This window comes from Micrasema longulum, unplaced genomic scaffold, assembly GCF_059751315.1.
Source record: "Micrasema longulum isolate JH-2025_06_02 unplaced genomic scaffold, ASM5975131v1 h1tg000040l, whole genome shotgun sequence".
Lineage (NCBI taxonomy): Eukaryota > Metazoa > Arthropoda > Insecta > Trichoptera > Brachycentridae > Micrasema > Micrasema longulum.
Genome location: NW_028277247.1, coordinates 1,052,532 through 1,076,574, shown reverse-complemented (window position 1 = coordinate 1,076,574; position 24,043 = coordinate 1,052,532). Strand labels below are relative to the sequence as shown.

The 24,043-nt window shown below is 35.0% G+C and overlaps 3 protein-coding genes across 8 annotated transcripts in view; 2 read left to right on the top strand and 1 right to left on the bottom strand.

The window, feature by feature from the left end:
- The window catches only part of nonC (serine/threonine-protein kinase Smg1), a 241,624-nt gene that overhangs the window by 209,023 nt on the left and 8,558 nt on the right, over positions 1-24,043 (bottom strand). The window lies entirely within an intron of this gene.
- On the top strand, positions 1,526-17,545 carry LOC148285361 (histamine H2 receptor-like). 3 transcript variants are annotated; one of them, XM_088226812.1, is made up of 5 exons: positions 1,526-2,192; positions 14,781-15,490; positions 16,044-16,203; positions 16,306-16,476; positions 16,552-17,545. In XM_088226812.1, exons 2-5 carry the CDS (start codon positions 15,045-15,047, stop codon positions 17,227-17,229), a joined length of 1,455 nt encoding a protein of 484 aa, XP_088082938.1. In that variant the 5' UTR covers positions 1,526-2,192; positions 14,781-15,044; the 3' UTR covers positions 17,230-17,545. The 3 variants fall into 3 exon arrangements, with proteins under 3 accessions (XP_088082938.1, XP_088082946.1, XP_088082930.1); XM_088226820.1 differs by having other exon boundaries at positions 1,759-1,867; XM_088226804.1 differs by having other exon boundaries at positions 1,861-2,034.
- Positions 1,557-20,560, top strand: LOC148285360 (histamine H2 receptor-like). Of its 4 annotated transcripts, none has more exons than XM_088226853.1 (5): positions 1,557-1,717; positions 17,820-18,501; positions 18,753-18,912; positions 19,068-19,238; positions 19,333-20,560. In XM_088226853.1, exons 2-5 carry the CDS (start codon positions 18,065-18,067, stop codon positions 19,867-19,869), a joined length of 1,305 nt encoding a protein of 434 aa, XP_088082979.1. In that variant the 5' UTR covers positions 1,557-1,717; positions 17,820-18,064; the 3' UTR covers positions 19,870-20,560. The 4 variants fall into 4 exon arrangements, with proteins under 4 accessions (XP_088082979.1, XP_088082968.1, XP_088082990.1 ...); XM_088226842.1 differs by lacking the exon at positions 1,557-1,717 and adding an exon at positions 1,743-1,867; XM_088226864.1 differs by lacking the exon at positions 1,557-1,717 and having other exon boundaries at positions 17,237-18,501; positions 19,068-19,224.

The following is a 24,043-nucleotide window of genomic DNA, read 5'->3' as shown; positions in this document are numbered from 1 at the left end:
AGACACTAGCCACAGGACCACAACCCGATTAAATAAGATTCTTTTAATATAACTGATGGGAAAAAATGCACTTTTGTTCTCTCCACTGCGATATATTATTATGTATGTTTTCTATGAATACCTATATATTTTTTACTAATATGTAAACATGTTTTTTTTTCTAATTTTCCTTAATTAATTTTTATTTGCTACTTTTTGTAAAATAAATGTAAGACTTTATATTTATGTATGTAAAAGCCTACAAGGCGTTTAGATAAATGAAAATAATAAAAAGTAACTCACAAATTACATTAAAGGGAGTTTTTTTAACTCTGGATAAGGTTCCAGTTTTATTTCAATAAAAGCATATATTTTGGAAATTTAAGATACTTAAGTCAAAAATCGCACAATTTACCAATGCAGTGCTCCTAGGCGCGGTAAAGAAGAACATGTTTTGTATATTTTGAAACGGAGCGGCGACTAAGGTTTCTCGCCGCTACAACCACTTGTCAGCTATCGAAATACCACCGAAGTAGACGTTACAAGGTCAATAAGTCAATGTCACCCTAAGGAAGTTTTCGAGGGTGAGAAAAAATAGAATTCCGTCACCGCATCAATTTGCATTTATCGACTGCTCTTCGGCGAAGACATTGTTCAAATTCGGCGTTACATAACAAAATTTCTACTGGCGTAGCGCGGTCCCAGCACACGAACTTTCGTAAGAAGTAATATTTTTTATTTAGTCGAAAAAGAACGAAGACAGAAAGGTTAAGTGCACCCCATGTCTTCGTCAATTTTGTAGATTTTTATACAAGTTATATTTAAATGGTGCAAAGGAAGTCCTAATGGGTAATGACTCTGCACTTTCGTTTTTTCTTCAGTTTCTTAATAGATACCATAGAGGAAAGTGCAAAGCAATCCCGTAAAAAGGTGTCGGATATCTTCTAAAGCTATTATTACATAATCAAATTCAACATTTATATGTTTTCTTTATAGCCACTTTAGAAAAATGTAAACTGTCGAAGATGTGAACAGATTTGTTTCAAGAAAATTTTCAAAAAAACTGCACGATCCACCTAGACTGACGATTACTCAGTGCTGAAGTAGATACTATGTTGATTTGAGAATCCCCACAGACAAAAGTAAAAAGTGACATTTATTGAATTTTGGTAAAAACGAAGAGTTATAGCTAACAGCAACGATAACAGATTTTTGTAAACATTGAAAAGTATGTACCATTTTTGATGATACTTGTCAGTTTATAAACACACTGATGTATGTTTGCCATCAGCCCATTTTAAATAGGTGTGTCGATAACACATTCCACATAACTCTTAAATACATATAATACTTTATGGATATATTTATAATTAACACTTTATTGGATTGGATCGGTATGCATTTTCAATCAACTAAATATTTTACCAACATAATATAATACGGACCGTGGAATCCAACAAGAATGTTAAGAACAACGTACGTTAACACCGAATACGGTATTTCGCATAAACGAACGCAAACACCTTCGGTTAAATTTGTGCATAGTAGTCCCCCCGTAGCCTGTGGCCTGCGGGCTGTGGGCCGCGCGGGTCTGTCGTATCGTCAAGCGGCAGGCGCCAGTCGCAAGCGACCCTCGGAATACAGCGCGCGTCACCGCGGGAACTCCGCAGCACACATGATTCCGAACTATTACAAATGTCAACACAAAGTCTCGCGAAACAAAAAGTGCAGTAAAGATGTATGATTTTGCATACAATCAAATATTTTTATCGTGAATTAGTGGGTGGCTGTTAGAATCGCAGGATTAAATTGAATTTTATCCCCTACGAGTGTTCTATGACAATGATACTATCGGATATAAGGATGAAAAAGTCTATTTTGACGAGTGGTAATCAAATTAATGGTGTTTTAAAATTGAAAATGTTGATCTGCCAGTGATTCTGTTCGGCAATCCCTCCGGTACCGTAGTACAAAAAGTTTCTATATATCTTAGGAGGTTATAAAATGTACGTGAGATTTCCAAAACGCTGCTTTTTTATGGGAAAAGAAGTAAAGGTGACTAATTCAGTGTTTTTGTACAATAATTTTGGGTAAATTAGACAATGCGTTAGCTACAGTTAATAGTCGGCCACTCCATCACTGGGGATCACCTTATCTGAAGTAATTAAACAGCGCGGATGTTGTCAGAATGGGATATTAGCTCCCAAACTAAGGTAAATTGATTTATTGACATCGCGCGGAGTGCGTTTATCATCAACAAAAGTTATTGTAATATAATCAAAAAGAGAAGCGTTAGAGATATCCACATTAGATTATGCAGACAAAACAAAGCGGCAATAGTATTAATATTCGCAACAGTTTTCATAAATAATGTTAGAATAAGTGTTGATGTGAATATTGTGCTGTGAAGATTATATAAGATTATGTTAATCACTGAACTAAATAAAATAAATTGAAAAAAAATAAAATAACAAACGACGTGATCGTGTTACTCGTGAAAGGAAAATGAACGAAAGCTCGCCTACATAGTAAAATACAGAAAACAATTAGGCTAATTGAAATAAATAATAAAGCCGTCATTAATGGCAGTCTCGTTAAAGAAACCTTCAAAGCGGATAAAAGTTTAGGCTACGGTCAATAAATTCACACCGCGCGGAATCGTGTCTCCCCAACACGCGATGGAGTAACGAAACAGAGTGCCTTGTGCCATTACCATTCCCGCCGCACTAGTCTAGTTGCTTGTGCCGCGCCGGTGGCTTGACGAACCGCCGCGGCTACGTTCCGCGTAGGCACTAGGTTCTCTCTCGCCACAACCCGCAACATGCAATGAGCAACGAGCCCCGAGCTAGTGGCAGACTGCCCGACTGCCGGCACATTCGAGAAACCGAGACAATGTAATTAAGACGGAACATATCGGGTCGGCTGTAGGCTGTAGTATACTCGTATAGCGGAGAAACCAGCTGTCCTCGCAACCGACATGCTAAGGTCGACGGATGCCGGCAGGCTCCGACCCGTAGGTACACCGATGTAGTATATAACCCTGTAGAATCTTCCACGAGCGGTCATTTTAGATTGGATATGCAAATATTTTAATTTCATAGCGAAATTTGAATACGAGGTGTCAGATTATCCAAATATTTTAAATTAAAGGGGACTCTAAACGGGGTAGCAGAAAAGCAAGGCGACGTTGGAGATTAATTACATTTTTGAAAATGACATTTCTCTTTAACCTTGAGAAAAATATTCATAAGTAAAATACGCGTTTCCCTTACATAAATTGAGATTTTATTCACAGGCACAAAACTTGCCAGTGATTAATAAGTAGAGACACGGCCGCCATTACAATATGCCACTAATTATTGTAGGAAAGGAGGGTGTACGCGTACAGCATTACCTAGCGCTGTTTACACTGACAAAACCGGTTAATTGGTTAAGGGAGGCGTGTTGGTGGAAATTAGGCTTAAAAATAACGTGATAAAGAAAAACAACATTCTAATTCGGTTGGGTAGCGGAGCCTAGATTCACATTCATTTGAGAAATTAAAAAGAGCATTACTAAATGGCGGACAAACTAGTTTTTTAACATAGTTAACTTAAAATATTTTACATGTAAGGACCAGTTTAGCAGTTAGTTAAAAAAAAAAAAAAGAAATTATAGCTTAATATTTTACGTGTTTAATAAAGATGAACTTATAGTCGATAGATATTTAAAATAGGTAGATACTGAAAAATACATAATAAAGGTATTATCCGAAAATGACAAGTGAATGACCTTATATACGTTTTACCGTGGATTTATTTACTAAATAGGTGCGTAGATTTAATGCTGACTGCGACACGGTACATACTACTAGTACATATGGTAATTACATCATTTTTATCTTCACAACACACAGTTTAACCCCGAAGATGGCTTCTGCAAGGGTAATCGAAACGTCGGAAAGAATCCAACCTACAAGAGATCACCCTAAAGAGACTACATATATATTTACTATTTCGCGCGTCGCGCGTCGCGTCGTTTTCTTTAGGAAATTTAGGAAAACTTATATATTAGATATATAAAATACATATTCAGCATTACGTTGCGTTGGTACGCAGACGTAACCCAATATACGTAAGTATTGGATCTAAGATCAAGTCGATGGATAAACTTTAGAACGTCGTAAAAATAGTTAAGTAAAACGATATTTACTATGTTCATGTTTATGGCTAACCACATCACTCTATTTCAAGGAAAATGGTTTGATTTCGTGATAGAGATCGCGGAGAACTACAAAATTAGGATCTAGCACATTCAACATAACGTATATTCATTGTGACGTCTCGGATTTAAACCTATGCTCAAACTATTCTAGAAATATACTGCACAATTTATTTCTGATTTAGGCCAATTACTATAACGTTCGTAGTTATAATAACACACGATGAATTAGCGGAGATTGAAATGTAATGCCTACAAAGATGTTAGTCAAATGCACTAGAACGATACGAATCAGGGGCCATGTGCTGGAAAGACATGACATTTTGTCCCCACTCGACAACAGTCGAGTGGTCATCTCGATTGCTTTGTCAAATTGGTATTCTAGAAAAAATTTCGACAATTTAACTATAAAGCGAATGACAAAATGGAAACACTTACAAATACGTATTTACCTATGGCCTTTTGTGTCACTTTTAAACTTGAATTTTATTCAGATATATAAATATATATTATTTCTAGTCAAACTTGCTTCTTTGGGTATTTTGCGTATGTTATACTTTTATTAAAAAAGAAAACGTTTTACTGAGATACAGCAACATTTAAAATTATCGAAGGTTCGATATAACACACATTGACACAAACGAAATATGTATCACCTATTCGTTTAATGGACTTTTAAAGTTTAATATTTATTTAATATACATATATTATCTCAAATATGTATTTTGACATCGACGAAGCATAAAATAACTTTTAAATCGTGTTTACTTTTAGAAGCGAGTGGAAATATGAATAATTATAATTTTTGCACATTTTTCGATACACAAGCATCGTAACATTTATTACTCTTGTTAATTTAAACATGTATTAATATAAAAAACAATTTGAAATACTCGTCATTCAATAATGAATGGCGTGCGTTTTATACGAAAAAAAATTGACAGCTGAAGGTACGATATCGCATTCGATCGTCAAAGTCGAGTACTTTGGGGCACTCGAGATAAAGCATTCGACTGGTTTTTGATCGACTTCACTCGCACGGGTGGTTCAGGAATACTGTCACTCGTCAATTGATATAAGTCGCGTGCGATTCTTAAGACGAATGAGTCCAGAATAAAGCCCCGATACAATACGCACGTGTTATGTAAAATAACTTGGCAGGGATACAAACTACATACTGAAAATGAAAACCCGAGGCAACAAGTACGAGACAAATTATCATAATGCACGATTTCAATTCACCACAAACCGCAATTCCTTTCACGGTAAGCATTTCGTTTCCGCCATCTCGCGTTAGCATTAAGCTGCGAGACATATTCATAATTATTATTATCATCCTACAATACATACAAACAATATCAAAATGATACATGCTAACTTTCGTAACACGTTCAAATACTTTTTATTATAGAAATAACAGACGAGTGATACTTTGATCCACAAATTTGGAATATCCGGTGACCGGTTTCATCGCTTTCGCGACATCTTCGAGACTGGTATATATATTAAGAAATATTTGCATATATAAATTTATATACATAGTAACAAATATACATGATAAAGCTACATACAATATTTGAAACCTAGGGCACTGCGAAAGGCTGCAAAAAATATCAGGTACGTCAAAAACACAATGAGGAAGTTCAGTGTCTTTTTTTATTTGTTAAAAGACTATTAAACTAAGCCTAATTTTTAATTTTTTTACATATAGTATTATCAGCGCTATGATTTTTTAAAGTTTTGTTTTTCTGAAATAACTCTGCGGGTAACGTCAGAGGTTGTTCTCTGTTGGTTATTCCCATCGGTTTGTTTACGGTAAGCCAACCGGATATCCTTCACAGATTTCACACCATTGGTTGGTTCATATGAACCAGTAAAGTCAATCAAAGTAGTGCGTTTTTATTGAAATATTTTTTATTATTTTTTTCTTACATTTTCAAGAAAACTTTTTTGTATCCAATTTCCCGTAGGGCTGAAGTTCCTCATTCTCAATTTCTCCGACAAAATAAAACTTTGCAACATGTCCACATAATTCAAAAAGAATATTTTTTCAATAAATATAACTAAATAAAGGAAAACCTTATGATACATTGCCTATCACCCCAAAACTTTATATTCTTATTATCTGTTATTTTGTGTCGTTTGCTCAAGTTATGGGTTTGAATGTTTGATTTTTTTTGTATGTTTGCCGCTGAAATTTTTGTTGATTTTGTTTATTGATACGGGCGTTTTGTATTTTGTTTTTATGATTTTATTTTTTAAACTGTGTTTAAGTCATAAGCCGTTGAAAAAATGAATAAAAGTTGAATCGAACTGAAGCTTTTACTGGTTTTTGCGCTCATTATTTCGTTTTCATATGCAGATTCTGCCATGTACAAAACCGCGCAAAATACAAGATGATCCGACAGGAACATAATTAAACCATTACGTTCCGAACAGCGAAATTTTTCAGAGATTTCTTTCAAGAAAGTATTTAATGGTGAATAAAGAGCGGACGGATCGTTAAAATAAAAGCCATGTTTACTTAGAGCCCCAGGCTCTGAATCGCATGTACTGTTTAATGAGCATTACAATACGATTCTAAGTGCATTGTTCATTTTGAAAAAAGTTATAAAGGACTTGTAAAGGTTCGGTAAATAAAACTTATAAGAAAAATAACAGATTTCCGAGGAGTATTAATTATTACGTACAATTTCATATTTAAGAAGCAAGAATATTTTGACCCGAACTTCCAAAACGTTAAACACAGGAATTACTATACCTAAATATTATATAGAACGGTAAAATGTTTCAGTTCGGTTAGTTCTTTCTGGCGAAAGTTTCAACGTTCCGGTCGATGGATAAGACTACATATTATGCTGGTCAATACATTGTGGAGCTAAGGCGTTTCTTCGTCAATTCTAGAACTTGGAAGTCATTCAATCTGGTATGGCTAGAAGTAATTTAATTCTCAAGAGGTGCGACAGAAAGATGGGAAGGGTGGGAATCATAAATGATTATAAGTAGGTTGTTTAAACTTAAAGGCGCCAATGGGTCCAGGATTAACAAGGTTTTTTTTTTTAAAACTGAAAAATAAAATCGTCCGTAATTATTTTGTTTTGCAGCTAAATAAGTCAGTAATTTTTTTTTTCATAATATTATTATTCTTTATTGTAATAGATTAGAACGTTTCAAGCAGCTAAACGACAAACGACACACAATTTATATATATTTTCCTTGAAAAGTATGACGAAATTGAGATTTCTGTTTTAGTTATGATAGGTTTTAAATCGAACACCAATAAATATTTTACCAATTCGGAAAGAAATGCACAGATAGTTTCCATGGCTGTGCTTGCATACTGAAATCGGATAGAACTTCGCAAAAAAATTCCCTGATTATGCTTTAAAAAATAGGTATATATATGCAAAAAAAGCCTTTTCAACAGTTTAAAAAAACTGTTACCAAATGTTTATCTTGACGTTAAGTTCGAACTTTTCATTAAATTTCGGAAAACAAGCCAATTTTACCGACTAATAAAAATAGATTTTTTTCTAACATTTTACACGTTTTCATACTCTTCTTTGTTTGCAGTCCGATAAAGTGTAGGAAACTAGAGGGGACATCGGTCTTTGCTTTGTTCTAAGCTCTCTTAAAACACCCTGGACACTCTTCTACTCGAAATCAAACATCTCATTTCCTTTGCTACGCAGACCCTTACAAAAGAACAACACATTTTTACAGCAAATTGTTTATTTAAATCAATTATTTTTTTAACTTTATAATATGATTCGTCATGGTCTGTCTCGATATATAATTGAGATAACCAAAATGGACAAATAACGAAACACTTAAAACGTATTATTCAAATACAACTATCCGGCAAAGCGAACATTCAGGATACCGAAGATATCTTGTATCTCCGGCCTCCAAATCTAACGCTGACTCAACGCGCATTCTACTCGTTGCGAAATTATTATTATAATATTATAAAGCGTCGACTGTAAGGTACATCCTATCGTACTATAGTCATAGTAAACATAGCACTTACTTGTATTGAGAATAATTGTACGAATCACCGAGTATTACTCATATTTTATTTTATTTTATTAGGTAATTCAACAAAGATACATACTAGAAAACATACTGAAAGCATTCGTCAATACAATTTTACATGCATATATATCATCAATTATAGAATTACACAAAAAAGATTTATACATTAAGTTGTAATACATATTTTTTAATATTTTTTTTTATACAGGATAAAATACACTAAAAAATAAGTTGTACGTGTGTACTTATTGAATAAGATTTATTTCTAAGAGATTATTCGCAAAAGCTGAGAGAGTATCATGAAAAATGTCAATTTTATTGTTTCGGCAGTATATATTTTATTCCCGACACATGCGGGCCATAGGTGTGTGGTATGTAGCATTATTTGAAAACAAAGGCAGTTTAAATATTTCCCGATGTCTGAGTGTTATCAATCCCGCATTTATTTGTATTTTATTTAGGAGGTTAGTATCTACTTTGTAGTTTAATATTTTATACAGAAATTTTATATCGAAAACAACGCGGCGTTTTATCAGAGAATTAAAATTAAAAAGAGTTAGAAGTTGCTCGTAATTTGAATTTGAACGTGGGTTAGAAATTTGGAACTCATACAAAAGGTACTTTAAGAGCTTTTTAGAACAGATTCTATTGAATTTATATGATTTTGATATTGCGGATTCCATACGCATGAGAACATGAGAAACAAACAAAAATAATGTAATAACTATTATAAAAGTTCTGATAGAATATTAAATTTCATATAAACCTACAAGAAAAAAATTGTAAAATAATGTACAAACATTAGTAAGATAAAAATTGAAAAACGATTATTGACAACAAAAAATAACCCGCTAAGCCTCTACTTTAGAGGCTTATTAGCAGGTGGGGAAGTAAGGATATAAAAATAAGTTACACCCAGACTATTTGGGAAAACAAAACTTGCAACAGGCGGAAATCGAACTAGAAACGCCGGTTCTACAGTTGATCGTCTAACTTATCATGAAGTACCATGTAACAAAAATGATCTAGATACGCTGCAATTTTAGTGTCGACGCAGTGCCCTATGCGCCACTAGGTGCGAATAGAGAAATCATGATTATATGTTTTATCATGATGATTAGTTTAACATAATCCTAAGCCTGACTTACCCTTCCCTCAAATTTTAAATCGGAGCAATAAATAGAAGAAAACAAACATTTTTGAAATATCATAAACGGGGCGTATTTCAATCGAATGAGCTTGATAATAATACATGCGTGTGTGCGGGCTTCCTAATATAATAAAGCCGATACCATGTAAATAAACAGTTTAGTTTGACAAGGTTGTGAAGTTCATACAATCAGCAAATGATGACATTACAAAACCGAGATTATTTCAAGCATTTTGCAACCGGCACGGCATGACCACTATTAATTAATATGATGAAACATGACTACGGTCAGCCAAGGAATTTCGAATACTTAAGCTAAACCATAAAATAAATCAGGTAGTTTTGGAGAAACTAAAATATTATAACTCGTATAAACATGTTCTTCAAACTTAATTCGACTGTGATATGACGTCAGGACTTTCAGTCTTACTGAAAATCAGCTCTAATCCAGAAAATACCCCATCTCTAAAATAATATTGTAGAATAATAAGACATCTTTTAAACAATATTTCTAAGCAATATAAGTAAATTTTGTACGATTCTGCATATTGTAAAGCACAAGTGGGCAGTGAAAACGTGGAGTTCGGTTCATACCAAAATTCGTCATCAAGCCTGAGAAGATTTCTCACAAAAACGGTTGTTAGTAAATTATACTTTATTATTATCATCAAAAGATACAATGTCATATTCAGAAGTAACCAGATACAGATTTTAACTCGGGGTTATTACGCGCGAGCGTTTTTTGTCCACACGATTTTAGAGGATATCGGAACATATGAATAATTTCGATTCAGTGGCCCTATTCAGCAACTTATTCGTTTCATAAATTTATTCGTAAAGTATGCGAGGGAACGAGAGCGAAATACGGTTTAGATTGCGGTAAAGTGAGACGGATATATGACGAACGAACTTACGAAACGAAATTGTAACAGAATAAGTCTGCAGAATGCGTCAGTACGTGCATCGTTAAAAAATATCTTCGAGAACTTTATTTTATTTGTATATTTATTGAAATTTTTCTTCTTATAATTACATAGGTTCACAGTACATGTCAATAATAATAGAACAAAATGATAAGAAAAAAATCCCACATATATAAATTTCGAAGCCTGTAAGCAATACACTCTTCTTATAACTTGAATAACTACAACCGGAACACCAAAATGATTTCGTAACCATGTAAAGCATGAAGTCCGATTTTAGATGAAATTAGTAAATGCACTCGGAACTTGGAATAATCCTGTTATTTTGATAATCCGGTCCGCAACTTGGAGGAAAAATGGCAATCTGGACTAGAAAAACTTTATCCATGCCTGCTGTATAATTTTGATAGTCATTTTTTAATTGTGTTCTTGTGACGCTTTTATTCTTGTAAATGTTTATTTTATACTGTCTCAAAATAAGCTGCGTAACTTCTGGGAGATTCAGTAAATTTATATGTTTGTATTATATGACGTAAAAAACATAGTAATAATAATAAACAGCACTCGTAAAAGCCTACGTACCAATAGTATTTCGTACGGACCGAGCACATTATTCATTGTAAGACATATTTTTGTGTGTTCAGAAATCAGAAATCAGAAATACGTAGAATTTAATGTTATTGAATTTGCATGAAATAAGAAATGAAATGAAAATGAAATTTCCGCTCAGGAAACCAAAAAACTAATGTTTCGGAACATACTTGAAATGTTTTGCTTCCGTTGGAATGAGGAAACTTAGTGCTAAGGGACATAACAAAATGTTTTCTTACACGCGGTAAAAATTAGAGCATTTCATTGTACGGCGAATTTTTTCGAAACATAATACGATCCCTGCTGTATGTACGGTTACTAACAAGATTGATATATATTTATGTGGTACCCATATATCGTACTGCGTCCAGGCGGATGAAGAATACAGTTCTGTGGGTGAAATAGAACCAGAACCCTGAACAAGAGTTTTCGACTCGATGACTATCAGGGAATCGAGTGGTATAAGTAGATCTTGTCTATAAACATTTGGGCATGTCAAAATAAACAACTGGTCTAAATAGAAGCATATAAATTTAAATACATTTTCGGGCATTTCAAGGCAAAGGTTTCAGCGCGTTTACTTCACAAAAGTTAACAAATGGAAAAATGAAAGAAACCAGTATGTTTTTTTTAAAACGTTTTTAGGCCATTTTTCAAAAGACGCAAAAAGGTGTTTTAGAAAATGGAATATAATGCGCCAGAGCAGAATGCGAATCTTAGCTATCGAGTCGAGTTCGCCATACCACCACGGAACCAGAACCCGGTTTCTATATTACCGATGTCTAGATTTTCCCATTTTTATAGAAATAACAAAAAATATTTTATACTGAAAACATCGTTTGGAAAATTGATAGTCATCATTCTATTAAAACGGAAATCAATTGCGAAACGAAAATTGTAAATGTCATTTTCGGCGCGGGTTTTACCTGTGAGGAATGCGTTGGTAATTAAATTATGTAATGTTTTCTTGTGAAGTATTAAATAAATAAATAATACAACGGTGTTTTAAAACGATAAAACAATTTCCATCTTCACCCTTTGACCGCACTCTAAGAACCTTATATAATAAAAGTAACGATTTGAGTATTTTAAAGAATTAATGGCAATCAAAACTTAGTAAAGAATGTAATGAAGCGCTTATCTTGAAAATAGATGGAAAAGGATATCTGGGGTGCTATTCTGAACCGCTCTCGTGGCACGAGAAAACAGTTTTTCTAATACGAACACGAGAGCGTTTGGAATACCACCCCAGAACAGTATTTTTCCTTTTACAATAGAGTTTTTGTACGAGGGAATATCAATATTTTATTTTTAATAGAATTTTCTTTAGTAAATGACACCGTTTTTTTACTATTAGTTACATTTTTTCCATTTAACTTCATAGAAAATGGGTATAATTTAGATTGGCGAATGTTCACTGTCTGGGTTTATCGACTCGTATATTATGTAGGTCTCTCCCAGATTTACGGAAGTCAAAATAACGATTGTATAAAATGACAGAAACGAATCGTATAAAACGGCTGGTCAAAGCACGGTCCTTATATTTGTGCGGCTCGCGACGAGTTTTTGATATACCGCAAGTAAGAAAATTTTCCTTTCACGAAATTTGTTTCGTAGAATATGATTTTATTTTTATGGCATCGCAAATAAATTAATAAAATACTAATTCATATGGTAACAAGTTTTCTGTCTCTATTATTGGGGAATTTCCAAACTGTGTATCGTTTCTCCTAACTAACGAATCCTGGCTTAAAAATGGGGTCGATGATGGGCAGTACCTGTCTTTGTGAAAGTGAGTATTCAGAATTCTATAAAATCTAACTATAGGTCTTCACTGTCAGATAAGTCACTTACACACGCACTGCGTCTGGCAACAACTAATATTAATGTTGATATTGACAGAATTGTAAAAAATAATTGATTAATGTAATTGTAGACGAAAAACTAAAACTTGAAAAAATTGTAGTAAAATGGACACAATACGAGAATATCAGAAAAATATAATATACGACATTCTAAAACGATATAAGGACAGTCGAGACTAAAAAACCAGGAACTGAAATTATTTAATAAACTACCCGACAAAACTAAACAAAAGACTCTACAAAAGATGTTTAAAATATTACCATTCAAACAAACAAACCATCACGCCGTTTCCCCGTAGGAGTAGGCAGAGAGGATAGAACGCCATATCACTCTATCTTTGCATACAGACTTCGCTTCCTCTACATTCATACATCTTCTCATGCACGCACGCCGATTATTCTGACTTTTAACATGTCCATCTTCAAGTATTTGTTGGATTTGATCGTGCCATGTTTTTCTCGGTCTTCCTCGTTTTCTGCATCCATCAACATTCGCATCGTAGATGCTTATAGCCGTTCTTTCGCTGTCCATTCGCTCTACACGTCTAAACCAACGCAGCACCCCTTTCTTGATTCTGTCGATAATGCAATAGAATATGAATTTAAAAAGAAAAAATATTTTGTTAAATTAATGTAATCCGTAAGGGTTTATAAATACATTAATAAATTCCAAATATTAAAATATATATATTATAACGATGACATTTCTGTATTTTTATTTTTTCTTCAAAAAGTTGAAGTGTTTGTTTCTGCGGCCATTCAATCTATTTAGTTATTTGGCCGGGGTCGTATCTGGTTCGGACAGCCCTGCCCCCGGTATAAAATGTGATCATTTATGGAAGTATTTATATGTATCTTCATCATTCTCCTTTCCGCACCCAGTGGTGCTTTGATAAACCAAATTTCTGTTACATGAAGGTGAGGTGATCAGTCCTATGCTGCAGGCGCCAGTCCAGGGACAATAAAATATTCTAGTGAAAAAACCCGCTTTCAAATAAATACTTTGTGTCAACCATGCCGGGAATCGAACCCGAGAACTCTTGTATGGTAGACAAACGATCTGGCTATTTGACCACGAGGCGGACTATTATATATTTGTAATATAATCCTCTAATGCAAGCTACCTACCTACACTTAGTTGAGATTTGTAACAATATATTTGTATTTACAATCAAATATTTTTTTGATATCCATTTAAAAAGTCTAAAACAATTCAATGTGTAAAAAAATTTAATACATATTTATATATTACACTAAACTAAAATTGTAAAATTTCTTCCTCGGCACGCGTTTTCCCAGTGAGGAATACATTGTTAATTAAATTATTTAATGTATTCTTGTGAAGTATTAAATAAATAAAAAAATATTATTATACTTCTTACCGCAGATCGCAGCGGATCCATTAAAACCAGAAGGAAAAATTTATGAAAGGGTCGATCGAAAATAGATAATAGAAGTCCAGGACTGGTATTTTGAACGCTTTTGGGAGGGTAGAGAAAGCGTTGCTAACACGTAATTAGTACGTTAATTACTTGCTAGCAACGCGTTCTCTCCCCCGCGAGAGCGTTCAGAATCGCACTCCAGAACTGCGTCCTTCCGCAACGTTAAGATAGGACTTCATTCGCAGTCGCTACAGAAAGACTGATCACAGAAACACGATTTAAAAACCCCCTCTAGAGAGAAAGAGACGCACTACACATTAAAAAAACTGCATACGGCTAGCGGGTCTAGAAATTCTCATATTTATAACGAAAAATTTTGCCACCTACAGGTAGGTCGCTAAGACCTGCTGGTAGGATTGTGCGGTCTTATTCTGTAACTAAATCGTTTCGTAAATTCATTCGTATCGTATGAGAGGGAACGAGAAGAAATACGATTTTGAATGCGTTAGTGAGATGGATCTATGACGAACGAACGAACTTACGAAACGAAATAGTGACATAATACGCCCGCTCGACTCGACGTTCTATCATTAAGAACGTTACTAGTATTGTTACATTTGCAGATGGATGAATTTTTTCCTTTTATTTTTTTCAGATGAACTTTCCGAAGTCTTTGGTTATGGATAACACGTAAAGGCCTATTATTCTAAAGCACCTAAACTCCACACAAGTGTTTTGTTATTTAAAAATGGGCTGAGCAAATAAAAACGAAAAGAAAATTTTAAAAACAATTATGTGAAAAACATTGATTAGATATTAAATACCTACTGGTAAAATGTGATTTTTAACCAAAGTATAATTAAATTATTAAAAGTAATACAAAACGTTGAAATATGCGCTGCGCACATTCGGCTTAAGTATGGAACCAGTTTTAAGCAATTACACGATGTATGAGATGACGCGAGCGGAGGTGACGGCGTCAACAGGAGACGCAGCCCTCGTCAACATCACCGGCGCCATCTTCCGGCAGGAGAACGCAACGCAGGAGTACGAGGAGTCGTTCGAGCCGGCGTGGCTGTGGACGATCATCGACGGCCTGCTGATGATATTCATCCTCTGGGGTAACACCCTCACCATCCTCGCCGTCACCCTGAGCAGGAGACTTTCCAACCTGATATCCAACAAGTTCGTGCTGAACTTGGCCGTCTCCGACCTGAGTGTCGGCCTCACTCTGCCCTACCACCTCGCCTTCTACTTGGACGACGATCTAGGAAGGCAGAAGATCACGTGCGTCCTCAGGTTCATTCTCATCACGCTGGCCTGCTGCGCGTCTATTATTAATCTCATTCTCATAGCGGTGGATAGGTACGTTATTATTTACGCGTCACAACTGTCTGTAAAGCTAGGTTCGGGACAGGACAATGGGACAATAGAACGATTTGACCGCGGTTCACACCCGAAACGCTGCGAAAAGGAATACACGACGACGCGCATTACGAGCGCGTTTGCGAAAAATATTATTTATTTTATACCGAGATGTATTGGAATTCTCGGAGGACGAACTAAATAATAAAACGCATTTTTTCTGCCGACATTTTAGAAAGAAAAAATGCACAGGAGTGACACGCACGCGCGAAGCAAGTGGCTATTGTCCTACTGTCTTGTCCGTGCGCGTTTACACGAGGACAATGCAGCTGCGAGCGGTGATGGGGGTAATCCATTGTCCCGCTGAGATAGCCTGTCCGTCTGTCTCTAACTCTAAGAGAATGTCTCTGACCATCATCCTGTCCTCCAAATTTCAATTTCCGCGAGGACGATAGGTCTGATGCTGAGACAGGACGATATTGGCATGTCCTCGAGTGAACGCTATTCGACAACTTGAACAGATCATATAACTACTGGATTTTATCTATTACAGATATATTGCGATTCTACACCCCCTGCATTACGGCAGATACATGAGCAACCTAGTGACGGGTACGCTTATGGGAGTGGGATGGATGATGGCTGTGGGAATTAGTGTAGTGCCTATTTTTTGGAATAACTGGGGAATGGCAAGCTCCTGCGACATGCATAAGGTCATTCTAAAATCAAACGATTTAAATATGTTTTAGGATAGTTTTTTTTATAAAAATCAATCATTGTGACGAAACGTTTTAAACGCGTATTTAACATTACAGGTTATTCCGAAGGAGTATACGACCAATGTACTAGCTCCTATGTTCTCTATGATTTGGATTGTCATGCTAATCCTTTACTGGAGGATATGGCGGGAAGCGGCACTTCACACTAAACGAATGCGCACTACAACTTGTCTCGCACCAGGACCGAATGATTGGAAGAGCATTCAGGTAATTAATAAAAATAATATTTAACGCATGGCGTTGAGCGAAGTAAAATTATTAATCAACACTTTATTGTTGCAGGTTGTATTAATGGTCCTAGGCAGCTTTTCAATTTGCTGGATGCCGTACGTAGTGGTGATTTGTGCCCAAGCCGTGACGTCCTCTTCGAACAATAACCCTGCACTGTACAAAGCTATGTTTTCACTGGCCATGGCGAACTCTGGGGTCAATCCGATCATTTACGCTTGGAAGAACACCGGCTTCCGGAAGGCTTTCTTACGTCTTTTGCGCTGCAAGAGTCCAGACAGCCCCGAGTTTTGCCGGAGCTTCAGAAACACCACCCCCCACGCTTCGGCGGAAAGGAAGTTTCCGTTGGAGACCATCAGCCAAAAGGAACAGCCGCGAGTCTCACAGGCGGGATTTATTGAAGAGACAAACCATAACAGTACAAATGATCCTTTTAAAGACGTTTCCATGTGCGATAGGTCTCTAGTGATTAACAATAACAGTGTGAAAAGTGACAAATGCAGAATAATAGAGAATGCCGGTTTCGAGGCCGGAATGTCGGAAAGTGTTAGCGGGTGCCACATCATAGAAAATCTGGGCTTCGAAGATGCTCTAGACAGTCACAATATGAAAATGATAGATTCGAGTAGTAAAGATTCTGACGGGGATTCTATCGCTACTTTATCTGTAGGGCATGCAGAAACACACAGCGCACGTGTGAAAATTGTGAATAAGCAAAATTGCTTCGTGTGAAACGACCGAGTGTAATAAGTTGGACAGCGTATGACAAATTGATATTAAATGTGCCCTTTTCTAGGTGCGACTGTCAATTGATAAAGATTTCCATCGGAGTGCTATCATTATTGGTGCTATAGGTACTCAATACATCATCCGGAACTGTGTAACTTTTCGAATTAGAGCGCAAAAACCGACCAAAGAGATAGGAATAATTTCAATAAGGAACTAAATGGATCTCAAGAAAATATATTTAATTAATAATTATAATGTGCCACGCTTTACTAGGGCAACTAAACCGCAATTTAAAACGTCCGAGGTACATCTTCTCCCCGTGCCAAGCATCGTCATTTACAGCTGCAATAGCATGTTTTCATAATAAATCTGTACGGTATCCAATCTAAATTTTCGAATAGATCGATAAAATAACACCCTAAATAAATAAATAAAAAATCCGATGTCTCAATTTCCTCCCAGATCTCTTTTCTAAATATCTACTGCTTCAGTGATAAGTCTGTAGATAAAATATCATTCAACAATCCCAACGGATTTTAACATAAGTTATTAAAATAAAACTGAAATTGAAACAGTAAATTATCGTTTTTCAGGATATTTCTTGGGCCAGGATGATACTGACAAAATTAAATTGAAACGTGACATTCGGTGAAGTTGTGTTAAATTGTTTACTGGTTACTAGAAAAAAAAGATAATTAAATTATTATGTTCGCAACAAAGCAACGTTCCTGCTATTAAAACCATGGATATAATGATCCCAGAGAAATTGAAATTAGTGACAAAGTGACTAAAATTTTCATCGCAGAAAGTGTTGTCGATTGTCGAGTAACCAAGTGAAATGGAGGGGATTTTGGCGAATTCCTCATACAATGCGACACTCGCGAAGTTTACCAGTGAAGATGTACTAGTGCGGAACTCAACAGACACGGGCGGTATCATCTGTCACAACTGCACGGAGTCCCGGGAGGAGTTTACACCCACATGGGCGTGGGTCATCGTCGATTGCCTGCTAGTGGTCTTCATACTGTGTGGCAATATCCTAACCATCCTGGCGGTCATCCTTAGCAGGAAACTGTCTAATTTAATATCCAACAAGTTTGTGCTGAACCTGGCCGTGTCTGACCTCTTGGTGGGCCTGACGCTTCCGTACCACCTGGCCTTTTATTTGGACGAAGAACTCGGGACTATGAAGACTACGTGCATTTTGAGATTCGTGCTAATCAAGTTGGCTTGTAGCGCATCAGTGTTCAATCTCTTACTTATAGCGGTGGATAGGTATGAAAACTACTAAATTTATTTTGTTAATAACAGTTGATAAATTTTCTTAACATCCTGAAAACGGATTTAATAACGAATAGTAACCCTAAATGCTTACGTAATTGAGAAAATGAAACAATGCATAAACCTTTCAACTGAAATATACCTACCCACATTTAACTGTCTCATAATTTGCAAAAATACAGTGTTTAATGTTGAAAAATGATTTTCCTAACGTAATATACATTTCCGTTGTGTTATTAATACAGGTACGTGGCTATCCTTTACCCCCTCCACTACGTCAGGTTCATGAGCAGATCGGCCACGGTTACCCTTATGGGGATGGGGTGGGCGGTTTCCCTGGGGCTCTGTATGGTGCCAGCCTTCTGGAATATTTGGAGCAAAACAAATATTTGCATTTGGCATAAGGTAATAGTCTCTCATAAAGAAATAAAGTTCCTTTTATTATTAATTAACATTCATAAAGTTGATCAGAAGTAAAAACACACCATGGAGTATTCAAAGAAATTCCTATTTGCCATGAATGCGAAATGTCGCAATTGAGAAATCGATTTCTGTTGTAGGTTATACCAAAGGTTTACACGATGGGCATACTGGTGCCAATGTTTGGCATAATTTGGCTCGTAATGCTAGTGCTATATTGGAAGATTTGGCGAGAAGCAGCTCTTCACACAGAACGGATGCGTGCGGCGAATCGCTTTACATCCGAGATTAAAGAATGTAAGAGTATTCAGGTGAAAATTGAATCCAAGGTTTACGGATTTTTCCGATCCATTTGTATCACCTTTTCTAAAGTAAAATTCTAATGATACCTATGACTTTTTGCAGTTGGTGCTTTTAATTTTGGGCAGCTTTTCCGTCTGCTGGTTGCCGTACATTATTGTCATCTGTACCGGGACTCTGAGACCTCTGGCAATAAACAACCGAGAACTATACAAGGCGGTGTTCTCTCTAGCTATGGCGAATTCTGGGATCAATCCACTTATTTACGCGTGGAAGAACGAAGGGTTCCGAAAGGCGTTCTTGCGCTTGCTGCACTGCCAGCCTCCTGATATTCTGGAACTAGTACGGAGCTACAAGAAAGCGGTAAAAAACGAAATACCCGATCTCCAAAGGCAGCGATTAGAAACGCCGAATTCTGAAGGAGTAGGAATTAATAAAAGTATTGACACGCATTTCAAAAGGATTACGGAGAACAGCTCTGCGGTGACATTTAACAGTGAGGAAGGTGATCAGTGTAGTATCGTTGTCAATGGAGGATTTTACGATGATGCGTCCAATAGTGGCGGGAATTGTCATATCTTACAAAACTTTGGTTACGATACAACCGCGGAACAACACAATTATAAGAAACCACAAACTTAAACGCGTATGAAATCGTCAAGACACCAAGCGCTCAATATTGTCGTTATCTTGTTATTTGTATTAAACTATGAACGTTTGCCTCAGACGGGTTCTCCGATATTTTGGTCAACCCCGCAAGGAGAGAGCAATACTGCCCGGAGAAGCTTGTTGTGGTCGGCAGCGGAGAGGGAAGAAGTGGACGAGGGAGGTCTCCCGTGCGCGGGTCGGACCAGATAAGAACTGCAACGGGCACTTCGTTTGTGGCAGCTTCCATAAATGCGGGGTGCCGTGACAAATGGAGGACTGCAGTCTCGAGAGTAAGACACGGTGGTCACGATCCTCAGTCACGAGGGACCGAATAGGAAGAATAAACATTTGGGCTGGATATTACGTGGCAGTTTCATACAAATTAAGGGCTGAAGAAAATATAGAACAATTGGTATACAACACGATTTCGTATATGATGAAGATTTAATAAAGAAGTGCTTAGTTTCTCTATAAGTGACGATCGGAATTACCGGAAGGAAAACTTGGTGGTGTTAATAAACAATAGTATTTGGTGTCAACAAACTAGTGATAATTAAAACAAAGAAACATAACAAATTGTTTACTAATTCTCAAATCTCGATGTTCGTAGTTTGTAAAACGATACCTTATTAAAATGATATTTCCCGCACCCATTCCTCACTAATAAATTATTGAAATACATATCTATTTACAGCCTTTTTATTATTATTTATTCAAAATAACAACTACGGATTGTTTTATAATCATTGTGAAGTGTGAACCCCCGAAAAGGATAATAATATAATACAATAACCAATAGGTTATTATAACTATTTATAATTAATTATATAAAAGACGTAACACTTTATTCTGCAGTTTTCCAGCATCTTCAAATTAAAGGCATATTGGATTATTTTTTTCATCGTCATTAAATCATAAAACAATAGTGGGTATTCAACGACGCGGCATTTTAATGGGTTTTGTAATATACATAAATAGTATCTTTAGAGACACAAAAAAGGACAGATATAAGAAAAATATATTTGTCCGCCCTTATAGTGAGAGGAGCGATGAAAACAGTAGAGTTCAAGAGAAATTCAATAATTAAAATCGCGGTTTATAAAATTTAAATCGAAAAAAAAATCTCGATTATTGACAAAATATTTAAAAAAAATTATTTTAATATTATTATACTATTGAGTATAGAGTTTTTGGATTGGTAAGCTGCGAAAATTCTGATAAAATGTCCATAGCGGTAGTATGGCACATCCAAAAAAATGTATATTTTATATTTGACGAGCTGATGAATCCGGCAATGCTTTGCTATTGCTAGATTTTAGTACATATATATTAAATGAACACAGTCGAAAATTTTACATCAATTATTGTATTTAGTCCAAATTAGATATGCACGCTTACATGATTATTTTCGTGTTTCGGTTTAAACAAATTGCGAGGACAGAGAATTTTGATAAATAAGTATTCGAACATTGTTTCCCTGTTAGTGTCTTGCGCCTAGACAAAATCGACGTTTCGTTGTCCCGTTTTCCGCACCTCAAAACTGAACCGATTTTGTTATTTTTTTAGACATAGTATCAATAAATTTTTCGTTTTTCAAAATAGTTACTTGTATATGTATACCGTGCGCCCGAAGACAACAGATACAACTTTGCTTTTTACGGGTTTGGATGTTTCTAGTTCTCATAATAAACTATTTTTATAAAAACGAAACAAAAGGGACACGCCAATGGTAAATATCTAGTGTGTAAAAAAATCACTGCTCTAGTGCCATAATCCAGAGAGAAAATACGGGAATACGTGTGTATGAAGAAATGTCAGAACGCGTTTCCTCTTAAGATTAAACATTATTGAGTATACTTAAAAAACTTAGGTACCCGCACAAGTTAAAACTTCTATGGATATGAAGAGAAAAAAAAACTTTTTTATTGCTAATCTAATTATGTGCATACATACATACGAAGCTAGTTAAACAATATACATATATTTATATAAGTTGTACTTATAAGTACCCACACAAAAAAAAATGTTAAATAATTTTAAGTTTTATAACTCGTTAGAAGACCTAAAGAATATAAGATTTTTCATTAACCTTATCGTAACAATTAATTAAAAAGTGTAATTAGAAAAAATACGAGTTTTATTTATTTCAAAGTATTTGACCGATAAATATGTTATATTATTATTGTTTTGTGTTACAATTTGGAATGAGAATGAATTCAATACTGCCATCTTTGAGAAGCTTCCGAAATTACCGAGTTCCATTAAATGGTTTGCGTCTTCGCTCATTGCGAACACTGTTTTGCGTGGATACATTTTTGAACGAATGAATCCTTGTTGTTTATTGAATATAAGAATAATGAACTCCTCAGCTGCACATGTATCTGTGCACGTGAAATAAATTTACAACAATAACACAAATACAGTGCGAAAAATAAAATTAGGAAAGCATATATGTATATCGCTGCCTCAGTTCTATAGGGAAACTAGAAATTGGTGCAAAAGAGATATAGCCAGTCAAAGTGTTGAAACATTTTGTCATTCCAATATTATTGTATAAAAAAATCGATTTTGTATATTTTTTTCATTTAATACCTTTTAAATTTGTCCTAGAAATGCATTTACTCATTTTTTTTTTTTAATACATTTTTTAGTTTTTTTGGTCTTTTTTTTACATGTTTCTGTGTGGAAATTAGAATAGTGGGTGATAAATGTATCTTTGTTCTATTCCATAGAGCAACAAGTCTGAAATAATAATATTCGCCTATTTTATTTCAATGTTTTTGATGAATTTGATCATTATTTTAAATGGTATTTGTTACAAGTACATTCATTTAACATTTTGAAATTAATTATATTAATAAAAAATTAGAGGAGTGAGAGCCACTCACTTCTATCCTGATATTCATCCCTCCCCTGGGCCTGGGTTCCCTCACATTCATGCTGTTCCTTATACATGCTCTTCTATTCCTTACACTCAAAACATGGCTTAAAATAAATATGGGTTTGAGTAATAATTTTTGTCATCACTCCTCTCTACCTATCCCGCAAGGAAGTCATGGGGCGTGAGGCGTGATGGTATAGTTAGATATTTTAATTACAACATTGTGACGTATTCACATAGCTATTATAAGGTAATCACGGTTGGTATTATTATTCTAGTAAGAAGCCCTATAAATGCCTTGATAACCCATATTTATTTCCAGAGCTTCTCTGTTGAGATATCAATAATGTTGTTATTAGACCAGCATGGGTATAATCCAGTAATTAATTTGTCCCCAAGTATAATTTTTATAAAATTCAAATAATAAGAGATCACCTCCCATTGTAAAAATATATATTTTTTATTAATATAATTAATGTCAAAATGTTAAATGAATGTACTTGTAACAAATACCATTTAAAATAATGATCAAATTCATCAAAAACATTGAAATAAAATAGGTGAATATTATTATTTCAGACTTGTTGCTCTATGGAATAGAACAAAGATACATTTATCACTCAGCATTCTAATTTCCACACAGAAACATGTCGAAATGTTTCTATGTGGAATATATAAGTTTAAACGAAAGAAAAATTCTATTTATAAAGAGAATACAGCCTTTATTTAGTTTTTTCTGAGTGGCATTGGAAGAATATCGGCTTTTCGACTTGAATCAATGTCTAACTCAAATATGACAATTTCAGACTTGTTTCCACGTGGAACTGGGACAGCGATATGATATATGACTAGCATTTTATTACTAAGCATAATATCTACCTAGGTATCTTTCGCTCCATTTATATATGAAAGATATCATTATAAGAAATAATAAAGAAAATAAATAACTTTTCTGTATAAGATATGAACCACCATCATATTTGTGTACAAAATTTTTAAATAAATTTAAAAAAATAAGTTTTGGAAAAAGAAAAACAATGTTAGAGAAAAAAAAAGATTAGACTACCGTAAACTAAAGTAAAAAATTCAATTTTACAAAAGGCAGTAAAAAAACAACATGAAGTGAGAAAAAGCATAAATATTCAGTAAACTTGTGAAGAAAGAAGTTTCAAGATTTAAACCAAAATTTTCCTGTTAAAAAAGTTATAAAATAATAACTACATGTTATTATTAGAACACATGTAAAATTATTATCATATTTTTGTACTATTTTCAGATTTAAATTAA

Bases quoted from the DNA above. Each gene is read 5' to 3' on its own strand.
- LOC148285360 (XM_088226853.1), top strand. From the start codon at position 18,065: ATGGAGGGGATTTTGGCGAATTCCTCATACAATGCGACACTCGCGAAG. The intron at 18,502-18,752 runs GTATGAAAACTA...TTATTAATACAG, and splicing joins TTACTTATAGCGGTGGATAG to GTACGTGGCTATCCTTTACC. The intron at 19,239-19,332 runs GTGAAAATTGAA...GACTTTTTGCAG, and splicing joins AAGAATGTAAGAGTATTCAG to TTGGTGCTTTTAATTTTGGG.
- LOC148285361 (XM_088226812.1), top strand. From the start codon at position 15,045: ATGGAACCAGTTTTAAGCAATTACACGATGTATGAGATGACGCGAGCG. The intron at 15,491-16,043 runs GTACGTTATTAT...TATCTATTACAG, and splicing joins ATTCTCATAGCGGTGGATAG to ATATATTGCGATTCTACACC. The intron at 16,204-16,305 runs GTCATTCTAAAA...TTAACATTACAG, and splicing joins GCTCCTGCGACATGCATAAG to GTTATTCCGAAGGAGTATAC.